General features: G+C 36.4%; 1 protein-coding gene across 4 annotated transcripts; it reads left to right on the top strand.

The window, feature by feature from the left end:
• Positions 1–3,816: 3,816 nt before the first annotated feature.
• On the top strand, positions 3,817–14,757 carry LOC108451150 (trans-Golgi network-localized SYP41-interacting protein 1-like). 4 transcript variants are annotated; one of them, XM_053030455.1, is made up of 10 exons: positions 3,817–4,138; positions 4,420–4,544; positions 4,952–5,222; positions 5,295–5,542; positions 5,692–11,520; positions 11,825–12,689; positions 12,787–13,469; positions 13,836–13,977; positions 14,093–14,174; positions 14,307–14,757. In XM_053030455.1, the coding sequence occupies exons 2-10, from the start codon at positions 4,494–4,496 to the stop codon at positions 14,407–14,409; spliced, it is 8,274 nt and encodes a 2,757-aa protein (XP_052886415.1). In that variant the 5' UTR covers positions 3,817–4,138; positions 4,420–4,493; the 3' UTR covers positions 14,410–14,757. The 4 variants fall into 4 exon arrangements, with proteins under 4 accessions (XP_052886415.1, XP_017604379.1, XP_017604382.1 ...); XM_017748890.2 differs by having other exon boundaries at positions 5,295–5,546; positions 5,681–11,520; XM_017748893.2 differs by lacking the exons at positions 3,817–4,138; positions 4,420–4,544; positions 4,952–5,222 and having other exon boundaries at positions 5,407–5,542; positions 5,681–11,520.
• Positions 14,758–15,025: the final 268 nt, after the last annotated feature.

The raw sequence follows: 15,025 nt of genomic DNA, 5'->3' as shown, positions 1-15,025 counted from the left end.
ATCAAAACATGCATTTCAAGCATTTAAGAATATAATTCAAGTTACGAACTTACCTTGATACTTGTTTGTAAACAAGAAAATCTATTAATCCCGAACTTTTTCCTTTCCTCGATCTAGCTTCAGATTTGAATCTTCTGGATCTAAATAAATAAATTTAATTATCAATTTAATACATTTCATGTTCATATGCAACATTCTCTATAATTCAACTATTATTTATAGTTCATTCAAAGCTATCTACTTGAGTCATAGTCACTAAATTATTTATAACTTGAGCTACGGAACTCCAAATTAAGATCCGTTAATTTTCATTGAAACTAGACTCATATATATTTTTACCATAAAATTTTCAGAATTTTTAGTTTAGCGAATCAGTACAGTTTATTCTTCAAAGTCACCCCTATTCTGTTGTCTAACAGTTCTGACCCTTCTTCACTAAAAATAAATTATCTCTTTATACAGAATTCAAATGATGTTCTTGTTTGTTTCTATTAAAAATAGACTCATTCAGAATTCTAGACATATAAATTTAAGTCCATAATTATTTTTATTCAATTTTTTATAATTTTTCAACGTCAGAACAGGGGAACCCGAATTCATTCTGACCTTGTCTCACAAAATTCATTATATCTCAAAATTTACAAATCTATTGCTTGCAATATTTCTTCTATGAGAAACTAGACTCAATAAGCTTTAATTCCATATTTTGTTCATCTTCTAATTCGATTCCTACAATTTTTGGTGATTTTTCAAAGTTAGTCTACTGCTGCTGTCCAAACTGTTTTAGTGCAAGCTGTTTATTACCATTTTTCCCCTAAGTTTTTAATAAATGATAATTTCGTCCCTACTCAATTAGCCTCTCAATTGAGCTGATTTTTCTCAATTAACATTTTATTCTATCACCTTAAACTATTTTACAACCTTTAGGAATCATAATTTCAGCAATAGACTTTAATTCCAAACATTTTCACAATTAGGTCCCAAAAATCAATTTCCATTGAAATTGCCTAATAAAATCATCTCATAAACAAATTAAAGCTTTAATTTCATTCTATTTCATCATAAACTTACAGAAATCAACCATGGTGACTTTAAATTTCATCCATGAAATAAAAAACTAATGAATTTAATAGTAGGATCTAGTTGTAAAAGTCTTAGAAACACAAAAATTACAAGAAAAAGGCAAGGATTAACTCACTTGGTGCAAAAATTATGAAATACCAGCTTAGAGAACCCTCCTATGGCGTTTTTAGCTGCTGTAATTGAAGAGAAATGAAGAGAAATCTAGATATTTCCTATTTAGTCCTAGTTTTATTTAGTTAATTTTGCAATATTCCAATTTTACCCTTAATTTATCAATTTTTCTGCTGATTTCATACCCTTGCCGTCCATCCCAAATAACTTTTGGGTCTAATTGCCTTTTATATCCTTTCTCATTAGACTAATAAGCTATTTAATCACTGTAGCAACTTTTACACCTATTACAATTCAGTCCTTTTCATTTAATTGACTACCCAAACATTAAAATTTCCTAACCAAATTTTAATACCACATTAATAACATTTCATAAATATTTATAAAATTATTTTTGACTCAGTTTTACGAGATAGAGGTCCTGATACCTTATTTTACCCAATTTCTTCAATAATTTCTTTTTCTAACTAATCACTAAATTGATAAAATTTTCCTATCAATATTTTCATACGATTTTCCTATCATATAAATTTTCAAGCAAAAATATTGAAATAAATTTCTCTTTAAATCGGATTTGTGGTTACGAAACCACTGTTCCGATAACATTGAATTTATGCCATTACACCATGAATCAAACATGGAAAAATATGACATGTTTTGGTTGGTATGTATTGGATATGTGCAAGTTTTGTTCATACGAATGAATTGACAGTTATCACACGAATTTAAAATCATAGTCATAAGTTATTTGTAAATATAAATAAGTGAAGCTATTTAATAAGGTTATATGAACTTAAGAGTACTATGAATGTATATGCAATTGAGATTATTTTTCAATTCGGATTAGTGATATGGAATTTTCATAATCATTGAAATGATTTATTTACTTAAGGCTTACTAAGCTTTCAAAGCTTATTCTGTGTGTTTTTCCTATGTCTATAGGGCTTCAGAGAAATTGCTTGGGTTGGAAGTCGAGGAGATTTCATCACACTATCGAGTTATCATGTGAGTAGATAAAGTTTGTATATCATTAAGGTTTAAGGCATGTATAGAATAGACTAATAGTGGAAGGATATTTTGGTTAACGTATTTAAGCCATGCGAATATGGCATCTTTTGGATGTTTAATTTTATAAGTTAGAAATTCGATCACTGGTTGTGTCTAGCATTTATATAAAAAAAAATCTTTATTTCAAGAGAATGTTCAAAATTTTATTGTTAAGATCTGTTTTCTGATTTCCGGTAACGCCTTGTCCTATTCCGGCGACGGTTACGGGATAGGGGTGTTACAGTGTTTGGTTGGATCTCTGCAATGTCTCAAAATTATTGAACTCCTTTGAGATTAATAATAGACCGCAAAAGTGAAATGTGAAAGTAAAAGTGTTATAGTGATATATGCGTTTCAATGATACATGTGAACTAATTAGTAAATGAATTATGTAAATTAAGTGTTAATGTTATGTTTGTGATATAAAAACTATTTTGATATATGAGTGTGGAAGTTGATTAGTGACTATATGTGTTAAAGTAAAATTATAAATTATAAAATTAATTTAAATAATTTTATGTTTTGAAAAATAAATTAAAAGTTTAAGTATATTAATGAAACAAATTGTGTGAATAAATGTTAATAAAAATAAATTAAATTGTAAATATATAAAAATGGTAAGATTGAATTCAATTGAGTACTTACTAAGCTATTCACATAATTTAACATGTTTGTTTTAAAACGCGTAGATAAAAGATAAAGTTAGAGATAAATTGAGGATTGTAATGCCAATTTGGATCGCATCACTCAATAAGATCCAAAGACAAGTTTTGGTATATAAATTTTGAAATTTAGAATGACATGTACTTAAGTTTAATTATAGTATTTGTACGTAAGTACTAGTGAAAATACTTGATAAATTTTTGAATATTATGTTAGCTTAGTGACTTGGTCAATTTAGTAACTCGGTGACTAAGTACCCCTTTGGATAGGCGATGTGGTGCGTTTAGCTTAATTTTTGTTTCATGCTATAGTATCACTACAGTATCTAATATCACTGCCACCGTTGTTTTTACACTAATTGCAGGTAAACACAACACTAAATGTGACACCTATTACTCGGGTTATTGGTTTAACTCAGGTGAGAGGTGTTACACAAAGTTATTGGAGTCTTCCTATATTTTGAATTTGATCTCCATATTTTTATTTTCAGGAAGTTAGTTATTCTGCTTTTTGAATTTAAAAATTTAGGTCTATTTGTTAATATTGTTAAAATTCTTTTATTAAATTTTTGGTGTGGAATTTTGAATTAATAAAAAACTCAGTTGTATCCATGTAATAAAAAATAATATTGTAATGAACTTGAATTTAATAAAGAGAGTTTTAACGGTGTTAACACTTCTTAAAAATTCACTTAATCAATTTAATTAGAATAAAGTATTTAGACTAACTAATGACATTATAAAAATTGAGATATCAAATTATGTCAAAATTAAAGTATATGGATTAAATCTAAATTTGAGCAAAATATAGGATCAAATTAAAATTTAACCATTCTTCAAATCAAAGTAGAGAGTTTGGAATTGAAATTTACCCATTATGCTCAAAATTGAATGTCTCTTCAAATCAAAGCCCTATTCTATAATAGACCAAACAGATCACTGAAATGGAGCAGTACGATCGGCCCACATGAAAAAAATGGAGCGTAAATTAATCCTTGTCGCCATTGGTTTCCACTCCAAATCCAAAATACAAAAACATGTGAAAATTTGCGGAATCAGACATTTCACCAGCACAGGATTTTGAGAAGTTTGCGTTAGATCCAAGTGATAACCCAAAAACCAACACCAACAAACCATACGTACGCTACACAAATGCACCCTCACCAATACTAAATAGCAATATCCACCCTCCTTCACGGCGCCACATTTTATCAACCAGATCTCGCCATTTCCAGGTATTTCAATATCGCAATCTTTTCTCCATTTCCTTTTTTCATCGTCAATCGAATTCGCTTTTCTGTAATCCTTTACGGTAATAGGATTGGAACCTTATTGAGATAGGAGAAAATTGTTTGAAAACCAAAAGCAATTTAAGTTATTCGAATCTTCAATTGACACATGGTTTTGACACTGCAGCTGTTGGTTTCATATATATATATATGACGATATTTATTTTTCATTTTTATTAATTTGTGTTTGTTTCTTTGTTTGTTGTGGACGTGGTTAATGGGGGAAGATCCTGATGGTGGTTGAGACTCGGTTTTGATTTCTAAAAGGATCAGAGTGGGGGGCAAAATTGGAGCGGATCGGATGGAGAAGAATAAGAACCGTACTGATCTGCTCACTGCCGGACGGAAAAAGGTTTCCCTTTTATTTTACTCTTTTCATATTTGATTAGGGGTAGTTTGGCCAGTTGCCTCTTTTCTTCCCAGCATGCTCTGGTTGTTGTTTTCAACGATTTTTTTTTCTTTGAGGCCCGTAGTTTTTTAATGCCTGCTTATCGTTTACCTACATGGTGTTTCTTATGTCGTTACTGATTTCTGATGTTCTTCAGTACCATGTTTACTTCTTTTGTTGAAGAATCAAATATGTCTAGGTATTCTGAACCTTAAGTAGAAGATTGAACTTTAGCTGTTTTAATTTCCTTCACTTCACTGAAGTAAAATTTTAATTATTATTAATTTTGTTTCCCTTATAAGAAATGTCTGAGCTCATTTTTTTAGGTAATAGGATTGATTAGTACTTAATTTTATGTCATCTTTTGTCAGCTTCAACAATTTCGTCAGAAAAAGGATGGTAAAGGAAGTAGCAGTAAAGGAAAATCTTCTAAAAAATCTAAAAAACCTGAGCAGCATGGATCTGATAGTGATGCAACAAACCCGGTTGCCAAACAAACAGCCTTGCTGCAGGTTTCTGAAGGGGAAACCACAGCTGGTGACTCAACAGTGTCACAGTCTGCTGAGAAGAGTTCATTGCCTTCTGGGCCCGATACTGCAGCATTTGTTTCACCAGTAGAGTCTATTGTGTCTGAGGAGACAGGTAACATCGAGACTCTAGCAGCCCATAATGCTGGATTACCCGCTGAGGTGGTCACACTTGTTGATTTTTCAGTCCCAAATGGAGAGCAAAGTACTCAGACTGTTGATAGTATGACGAGCACAGAAATACGTTCCTCAAGAAGAGATATCCCAGTTTTGGAGGGGGAAATAAAGCATTATAATGTGCCACATCCTTCTGCTTCAGTTGATACCAAAGAGGGGACAGTGGTCAACAAGGAAATGGGGCAAAATTCACTGCTTTCAGCAGATGATTTGTCTGATAACTACTTGTCTCAAGCAAGGGGAGATCAGATAACAGATGTAGGTTGTGCTCTCCTCCTCTTGATTTTAGTTTTCTTTCCCTCTAATTCTCTTTGTTAGGGGATTGCATTGGGCAAAATTAGGATAAGTTATGTATGTATTTGATGTATAATTAAGTTCTCATTTGTTGCTGGGTAGGTGCAATGCAGGAAACTGATGGTTTGGGGATGAATCAGCTTGATAGAGGTGGTGAAGCAAAGTTTGAAGTTGATGGTAGGCTTACTTTGTCTGGGCACGGTGAATGTGATGAACCTCTTGAAGGGGCTACTCCAGGAGTAACTAGCATGGAGGGGGCATCCAATGAGACAGAGGAGGCCTTCAGCAGAGATGCTAGCATTGTATCTACTGGGGCATCTAGCAGTTCCTGGGAAGATGGAAGTTTGGCTGCTAGTTCTCAATTGACAAATGAACAGGCCCCAGATGTAATACCCTATTCACCTGTCAAAGAAGAACAAGAAATGTGCCCTTCATTTTCTGATTACGGTGAGGGCAACAGTTTAGAAGGAAATCAACAATACTTACCAGAGGTCTCCTTTGTGTCTGAAGATCTAGGTCATGAAAGATCTCTTCAGATGACAAGATTGATTTCATCAAATCTGATTCTGTCTCTTGCCAGAGGTGGTACTCCAGTCAAACTCTCTCAGCTAGTAGAGGCGATTAGAAGTCTTGATGAAGATGAATATAGGCTTTTGCTGAACTCTCACGAATCTGTTTCCCTTGAAATAAGTGGGACCGATAATCTATCACCTTCCTACCATCCAGATATATTCGAGAAATTAAAAGAGGAGTTGTATCTCACAAGTTTTTCAAAAGATATATTTTACTTAAAGCTTTCTGAGCAGTCAGATCTGCATATGGAATCTGAACGGCATTGTCATCAGCTTCTTGATGAAATATCTCTTCTTCATTCTTCCATCAACAAGGTTCATGAGACGAATGCCTGCCTTGGAGAAGAGCTAGCACAATGTAGGTCTGAACTCCAGATTTCTGGAAGTGGAAGGGAGGAGTTGCAGAACGAACTTAATACTGCTTTGTTGCAAATTGAGGAATTTTCTTCTAGAGCAAATGAGTTGCAGAGCAGCCTGGTAAGGTCACAAGAGGATTTATCAAGCCTTTTTTCTGAATTGTCTGAGTACAAGAATCAGGTGGCCACTTTGCAGGCAGATAATGTGAACTTGAATAGGACCGTTTATTCTCTGACTGATGAGAGAAGCACAATTGCACAGGAAAAGGAATCTTCTCTCCTTGAGAATGAAAAACTGTTACTGGAGTTAGCTAGATACAAGGACTTGGTGATCACTTCCCAGGTGGAGAGTGAGCAGTTAAACATGAATCTTGCTTCGCTGACAGAGGAGAGAAAGGCACTTGTGGATGAGAAAATGTTGTCCCTTCAGGAAAATGAGAAGCTACGGACAGAATTAGCTGATTGCAAAAGCTTGATTTCAGCTTTACAGGTGGAACATTCTAATATAATCAATCTTGCTATAATGTCAGAAGAAAGAATAAAGCTTGAAGAAGAGAAGGAGTTGCTTGCACAAGGGAAAGAGAAAGCTGCTCTTGATTTGGAAGAGTGTAAAGATTTGTTGGCTTCTTTACAACTTGAAAAATCCAAATTGAATGGTGAACTTGCTTTCGTTACAGAGGAGAGAAAGAAGCTTGAGGAGGACAAGGATTATTTCATCCATGAGAATGAAAGACTTGCTTCTGAGCTCCTTGTTCTTCAAGAGCAGTTAACTAGACAGAATGGGGAACAGATGCAACTTGAGGCTGAACTAAAAGTATTAACAGTACACCTAGAGAAGCTAATGGAGGAAAATAGTTTCCTCAATGCCAGTTTGGATGTGCATAAGGCCAAGTTAGTGGAAACTGATAGTAGGGGAAACCAGAATATTGAAGCCGGGAGTCAAGTAAAAGGTCTGGGTGTGAGTAGGGAGGTCCTTGAAAATGCTGCCAACTATGAACCTTCCTGCTTCATACCTTTGAAGCAGGATCCTGACGAATCTACTGTGGTATCGGAGAAACTTGGACCTAATGACGTTGTTGGTGGGTCATCACTTGTGCTGCTTGAACAGGAAGTCTTTGATGATTCTTCTGGATTTCTAGTCCTGAAGGGACACTTGAAGGAGGCTGAGAGAATATTGCAAAACCTTGAAATGACAATTGAACAGATGCACTCTCATTCAGTCTCATTACAGCACTCCATCAGTAAATCAGCTGCACCAGGAGTATCAAATCTAACTAAAGCCTCTGAACCACAGGTGCATCATGATGAACCTGAGGTTGAGAGGAGAGATTTGCCTGAATATCAGTTACTGGGAGACCTGTTTAATTCAACTAAAGAGGTAACAGAAAATTTAAGAGCTCTGCTTAAGCTCTTGGGTCAAGATGCTGATGATGCCAGTTTTCTTTATAGAGGAGAGAGGGATTGTAGAAAATCTGCTAATTTCACATTTCAAGAGCACAGGGTTCTACATGAAACTTTGAAGGAATACAGCGACATTCTCCACGCATCCAACATTGAACTGGGGGTTCTGTATGAAGCTTCTAAGCAACATGCTTATGGCATTGAAGCTAAGTACAATGAACTTAAGGTTCTACATGAAGCTCTAAAGCAGCAAGAAAGTAGCCTCAGTTCGGAAAATGCTGAGCTTGGCAAGAAGTTGAGTGAGTATCAGTTGAAACTTACTGAAATGCAGAGTCAATTCTCTGATTTAAAGCAAAGGTCAGATGATACTACTTCTGCTTTAAATCAACAGTTCAAAAATTCGCAGAAGGAAGCAGCTGAGAGGGCTTTGATGCCTGAACTAGAATTGAGATCTATGGTTACTCAGATTGTGGAGACAGTCAGGAGACTTGATTTGTCTGTTGGGCAAGTTTCTAACTTCAGCTTCTCAGATAACAGCAGTGATATCTCAGATCTGAATAGCCGGCTTGCTATTTCTGTTGATTCTGCCATTAACAATATCCGAGAGCTACAAGAGCAACTAGAAATTGCTCATGCAGGTCATGATGCAATATTGAATTCATACAAAGAAGTAGATGAGAAGTATAATGATTTGCATAGGAATAATGAATTCATGGTAGGGATGCTACATGAATTGTATAATGATCTGAAGAAACTTGTGATTGATTCATGCGTTTTGGTGGGTGAGCCTGAAATGAATACGCAAGTTGAGAAGCTGCCTGATCCCTTAGACTACAGCAAGTATAAGATCCTCATTGAACAACTGGAGAACGTTTTGGGTGAAAGGCTCCAGCTTCAGTCTGTTAATGACCAGCTGAATTTAGAAATGATGAATAGGACAAGAGACGTTGTGGAAATGAGGAGAGAATGCCTTCATTCTAATGCCATTCAAAAGCTTATTGAACAGGTTGAGAATGTTGTAAAACTGGACGACTCTGAGACTGACTCAGATAGAACTCCTGGTTCCCACCTTGAATTGTTAGTTTGTTTGCTTGTCAAGAAATACAAAGACATTGATCAACAGGTGAGTAATCGTGGAGAGGATCTTGGATCTAAGATGTTTGGGTTGACAGAAGTAGAGGAAAAGATACATCAGTTAGATGCCTTGAGACTTCAGCAGGAATTTGAAATCCTCACTCTGAAAGAAAGTTTGCGCCAGAAAGAAGAAGCCCTTCAGACTGCACATTCTGAGTTACTGAAAAAAGTAAGTGAAATTGAACAGTCAGAACAGCGGGTATCTTCTGTTAGGGAGAAGCTTAGCATTGCTGTGGCAAAGGGGAAAGGTTTGGTGGTGCAGCGTGATGGTCTTAAGCAGTCACTTGCAGAGACATCTGCTGAACTAGAGAGACTCTCACAGGAATTACAGGTAAAAGATGCCCAGCTTCAGGAGTTAGAAATAAAACTGAAGACTTACTCGGAGGCAGGTGAGCGTGTGGAAGCTTTGGAATCTGAACTTTCATACATACGCAATTCAGCTACTGCATTAAGAGAATCATTTCTTCTCAAAGACTCTGTACTGCAGAGAATTGAAGAGATTTTAGAAGACTTAGACCTGCCTGAGCATTTCCATTCTAGAGATATCATTGAAAAGGTTGATTGGTTAGCAAGGTCCACCACTGATAATTCTTTGCCTGCCCCAGATTGGGAGCAGAAAAGTTCTGTTGGAGGCTCCTACTCTGATGCGGGTTTTGTCACTGTTGATACCTGGAAAGAAGATGCACAACCAACCTTAACTTCAGGGGATGACTGGAGAAGAAAATATGAGGACCTTGAGAGCAAGTTTTATGGGTTGGCAGAACAAAATGAAATGCTTGAGCAGTCCTTGATGGAAAGAAACCACTTGGTGCAAAGATGGGAGGAACTTTTGGGCAGAATTGATATGCCTTCACAGATGCGGTCCATTGAACCCGAGGAAAAGATTGAATGGCTAGGTGGGGCACTTTCAGAGGCTAATCATGATAAAAATTCTTTGCAGAAGAAGATTGATGACCTTCAAAATTATTTTGGGTCAGTAGCTGCTGATTTGGAAGAGTCTGAAAAGAGAATATCAGATCTTGACTCAGACCTTCAATCAGTTGCCCTTGAGAGGGAGCACCTTTCTGAAAGATTGGATGCTTTGACTTCTGATAATCATAACCTTGCAGCAAAGGCAACTCAATTTGAAGTTGAGAATGAAAAACTTCAGATTAAAGTTAGTGGTTTGAAGGAAGAATTGGATAAGAGGATTGAGGAAGAGGAGGAGAATCTTCTCAAGATGGAGGGTGAAATAAGGAGATTGCAGTACTTGGTTTGTGATGTGTTACAGGATCCTGAAGCAAAAGATTTGGGTTCTGGTGGCAGTAGTACTGCATCATTAGAAGGATTACTGAAGAAGCTTATAGAGAATTACACTAATCTCAAGTCTGTGAATCCTGAACCTGTGGATATTGAAATCGACCAGACTAAGCTATGTGATCCAACCCTTGATCAAGCTGGAAGCAGAGATGCTCTAACTAGCCAGGAGGATGTAGCTTCTTTGAAAAAAGAACTGGAGGAAGTGCAGCATGACTTGATGCAAGCGAAGGAGGAAAGAGATGAATACTTCGGAAAGCATCAATCTTTGCTTCATGAAGTTCAAGCACTTGAAAGGAAAGGAGAGGAGTTGCAAGGGCTACTTAATCAAGAAGAGCAGAAGTCAGCTTTTGTGAGAGAAAAGTTAAATGTTGCTGTTAGAAAAGGGAAATCTTTGGTGCAACAACGGGATGGTCTGAAGAAAACAATTGAAGAGATGAATGCTGAGCTGGAACGCTTGAAATCTGAGCTTAGCAACCAGGAAAATGCTCTGGCTGATTATGAACTAAAGATGAGGGACTTCTCCACTTACCCCCAAAAAGTAGAAGCCTTAGAAGCTGACAATTTGTTCTTGAGGAATCATTTGACAGAAACCGAACGCATGTTGGAGGAGAAAAGACATACTTTAAATGGGATATTAAATGCAATAGCTGACATTGATGCTGGTGTTGAAATTGATACCTTTGATCCAGTGGAGAAGTTGGGACAAATTGGGAAAGTGTGCCATGATTTGCATGCCTCTGTGTCATCTTCTAAACAAGAGTCGCAGAAGTCCAAGAGAGCTGCAGAGCTACTGCTTGCAGAGTTGAATGAAGTTCAAGAGAGAAACGATGGTCTTCAGGAAGATCTAGCCAAAATTTCGGTTGAGCTTACAGAAGTCACGAAGGATAGGGAGGTGGCAGAGGCTGCAAAACTTGAAGTTCTTTCACGGCTCGAAGAGTTATCTACAGTTCACTCTGAAGGAAAAAGAAAACAGTATTCTGAATTAATGATGCTACAGTCCTGTGTGAATGAAGTCACAAAGGGCTTCAATGATATTCAAAATCTACTTTACATTGCTTTTATGAAGGACTTGGAATTTTTGCAAAATTTGGAGGTTAACATTAAGTTGTGCTTGGAAGGGGATGATGCCCAAGATGTGGCTGGCTTGCCATACAGTATCTCCAGTGATTTAGAGGACAAGGTAATGTTTTTCATGGCCTGTCTTTTGTTTGTGCATTGGCTGCTTTTTTTTCTTTTTTTGGTAAATCTAGTGGTTTGCCTTTCATGTTTTCTTTTGTATTTTCCTTCTGCAACCAGTTGATAATTGTGCTTGCTGTGTTTCCACCATAAATATATTTTATTTCTTTGAGTTGCATGCAAGTCATCTATATTGAGCAAAAACTTTTGATTGCCCAAAAGAACAAACCCCGAAGACCTCATCTGTTTCTTGGGGTATTCTCTACGAATGGATTGTTATTCTAATTGTTTCTTGGTTTCCTCTTCAGGTGAACTTTCAATCCACAGATACTTCATCAATTGCCAACATACAGGAACCTGTGGATGACAATGCTATAGTTGAAGTTTGCAGTTCAATCTGGCATCACCTGCAGGATTTGACAACTGAAATTACTGCACTCAAAGAAAAGTTCATTGGGTGCTCAAAATCATTGCATGAACGAGGTTACAGTCTATGGAACGTAGTGGGAATCTTGCATAGAGAGAGAAATTCTCAAAATGAATCTTTTGAAGATATGAGGAGGAATATTATGCATTTAGAATCAATTGGGAAAGAGAAAGACATGGAGATAGTTGTCTTGAGAAGGAATGTTGCCTTGCTTTATGAAGCTTGTGCTAATTTGGTCTTGGAAATTGAAAATGGAAAAGCCGAGCTGTTAGGAAATAGTTCAACTACTGCAGATCTGGAATTAGCTGGAGCACTTGCACTTGGCGGACAAAACAGAGTTTTGTCCGAGGAACAAATCAAGACTATGGCTGATAAACTTTTATCAACAATGAAAGATTTTTTGAGCATGAAATATCAAATTGCTGAAGGAAGCCAAAGGGAGATGAAAATTACTGTAGAAAATTTACGGAAAGATCTTCAGGAGAAGGACATCCAAAAAGATCAGATATGCGCAGAGCTTGTTGGTCAAATTAAGTTAGCTGAAGCTGCTGCCATGAATTACTCACGAGATCTTCAATCGTCAAAAACACTGGTGCATGATTTGGAAAAAGAACTGGAAGTGGTGAAGGAAGAAAATAAGTCAGTGCAGCAGAGAGTAAAAGAACTGCAGGATGTGCAAGCCAACTCAGTGGAATTGCATGATAGGGTCAAATCACTGACAGATGTGTTATCATCCAAAGACCAAGGTATGTGTATTGGTTGAATCCTACTTTGTTTTACATATAGTTGTGTTTGTGTGTATTAGAGTTGGGATCCTTATTTGTGAATGCTATTTGCTGACAGAAATCGAGGCCCTTATGCAAGCACTTGATGAGGAGGAGGTCCAAATGGAAGAGTTGACAAAAAAGAACGAGGAACTAGAAAAAGTCCTGCAACAGAAGAACATAGATTTAGAGAACCTTGAAGCTTCTCATGGGAAGGTTGTGAAAAAGCTTTCCATCACTGTGAGCAAGTTTGATGAGCTTCGTGATCTATCACAAAGTCTTCTTATCAAGATTGAACAGCTTCAATCAGAACTACAAGATCGGGATGCTGAGATTTCATTCTTAAGACAAGAGGTCACCAGATGCACCAATGATCTTCTTGCTGCATCACAAATGAACTCTAAAAGAGAATCAAATGAGATACATGAGTTTTTGACTTGGTTTGAGGGAATTGTTTCTTGTGTTGGGTTACCCCATCTGCATTTTGATATGAAGGACATTCAGGTGCCTGAATACAAGGAAATAATACAGAAAAAGCTTAGCTCTATTACATCTGAACTTGAGAACCTACGTGTGGCTGCACAAAGTAAGGATGAATTGTTGCAAGCAGAACGGACTAAAGTGGAGGAGCTAACACGCATGGAAGAAACCCTCAAGAAGACTTTGCAAGAGAAAGAATCCCTATTAAATTTGCTTGAAGGTGCAGGAGATGTGGATCATGCAGCTAGTGCAAACTCTGAAATTGTGCAAGTTGAACCTGTGGTAAGTTATTTTATGTGTTTGCAATTCCCTTTAACAGCAGATGGGGCATTAGGACCTCCAACAAAGCCAGTGAGAGGCAAAACTCTGATGCAAGAATACAACTTCTTTTTCCTTATTTCATTCTATAAGGGAGAAGTCTTGGCTTGGTGTACTAGACATTCATAGATGCATGAATAGAACTAAAGAAGCTGAATCTTTATTGCAGATATACTGGCAGTTCATCCATATAATAATATATCTTGCTTATTAAGTGGCAGTTTGATAATTTCATCTCATCTGCGCACAAGAATGTGTTCTAGCTTTTGCATTGTCACTTGCAAAAAAATACTTATATTGAGTAATCTATTTTGCTAAACATTTCTGTAGATAAACCAGTGGGCTGTACCAGGGAACTCCTCGGCTTCCCAAGTTCGTAGTTTGCGTAAAGTCAATAATGATCAAGTTGCTATTCATATAGATTCAGATGATGTTAGTAATAGTAGGTTAGAAGATGAAGATGAAGATAAAGGTACTCTTTACTGCTTTTCTGTTCACGTCTTTTTCTGCTTCAAGTGAAGAGATAACTTTTTATTTAGAAGCATACATCCTTTAGTTCTTACATTTTAATTTCAATGTTTCTGCAGTTCATGGTTTCAAATCACTTACCACATCAAGAATTGTTCCAAGGTTTACAAGACCAGTATCTGACATGATAGATGGCTTATGGCAAGTGTTATTTTTCTGTTTTTGTTGATTTGAAGCACAAAACAAAGTAACCGAGCTGAGATTTATTTATTCATTTACGCACCAAAACTAGCCCCTTTTATGTAACCATGTTATGTTTATGTAATCTGCCAGGGTTTCTTGTGATCGGGCACTCATGCGACAACCTGCCTTACGGCTTGCCATTATGATCTATTGGGCTATATTGCATTCACTGTTAGCAGCTTTTGTATTTTGACGAGCCAAACCTGGTAGCGGCCATTTCTCTGATGGTTATCTACTCGTTTGTGTCGAAAGGAGTGGCAACCATGACTGCGTACTTGGTCCATAGTCATTTTATTATTATCATTATTCTTTTATTTTTCCTTTGTAAAACATGGTCCATTAATTGATTATTTAGATAAACCAGGCAACTTTGATTTGCCCTTTTTATTTGTATGCATCTCAGGTTGCTCGGTTATGTCGTTGAATAAGAAAAATCTTTTTGTTACCATTAAGGATTGTTTACTTTGAACCTAACAAAGGTGATATGATGCTTACCCTTGTTATAAAATGATATGAAGAGAAATGGCATTATGCTGCGTCATGATTTTGTTCTGTTTTAGCTATTTTGATCCAAATCTGAAAATCATATCTAATCAACTTAAATTCAAATTAAAATGCGTAATACGAAATGAATCCAACAAAATTTGAAATTAAAATTAGTATTATTTTCCTCGAAGCATTCTAACCTAAATTCTCGTTTCAAAGGGAATATTAGGTAGGACTTGGCCAATCGCCTCAAAGTCACCTATCTCTAACCTTATTAAGATTATAAAATTTTGTTTAATTAATAATTCCCAAGAAACATAAGC

The sequence above is a fragment of the Gossypium arboreum genome, chromosome 7 (assembly GCF_025698485.1).
Source record: "Gossypium arboreum isolate Shixiya-1 chromosome 7, ASM2569848v2, whole genome shotgun sequence".
Lineage (NCBI taxonomy): Eukaryota > Viridiplantae > Streptophyta > Magnoliopsida > Malvales > Malvaceae > Gossypium > Gossypium arboreum.
This window is presented reverse-complemented; position numbering and strand designations above follow the sequence as displayed.

What these genes read in the sequence shown, in the direction of transcription:
- LOC108451150 (XM_017748890.2), top strand. Translation starts at nt 4,494, where the DNA reads ATGGAGAAGAATAAGAACCGTACTGATCTGCTCACTGCCGGACGGAAA. An exon ending in AGATCAGATAACAGATGTAG is followed by an intron (nt 5,547 to 5,680) that starts GTTGTGCTCTCC and finishes GTTGCTGGGTAG; the next exon opens with GTGCAATGCAGGAAACTGAT. An exon ending in TTGTGCAAGTTGAACCTGTG is followed by an intron (nt 13,470 to 13,835) that starts GTAAGTTATTTT and finishes ACATTTCTGTAG; the next exon opens with ATAAACCAGTGGGCTGTACC.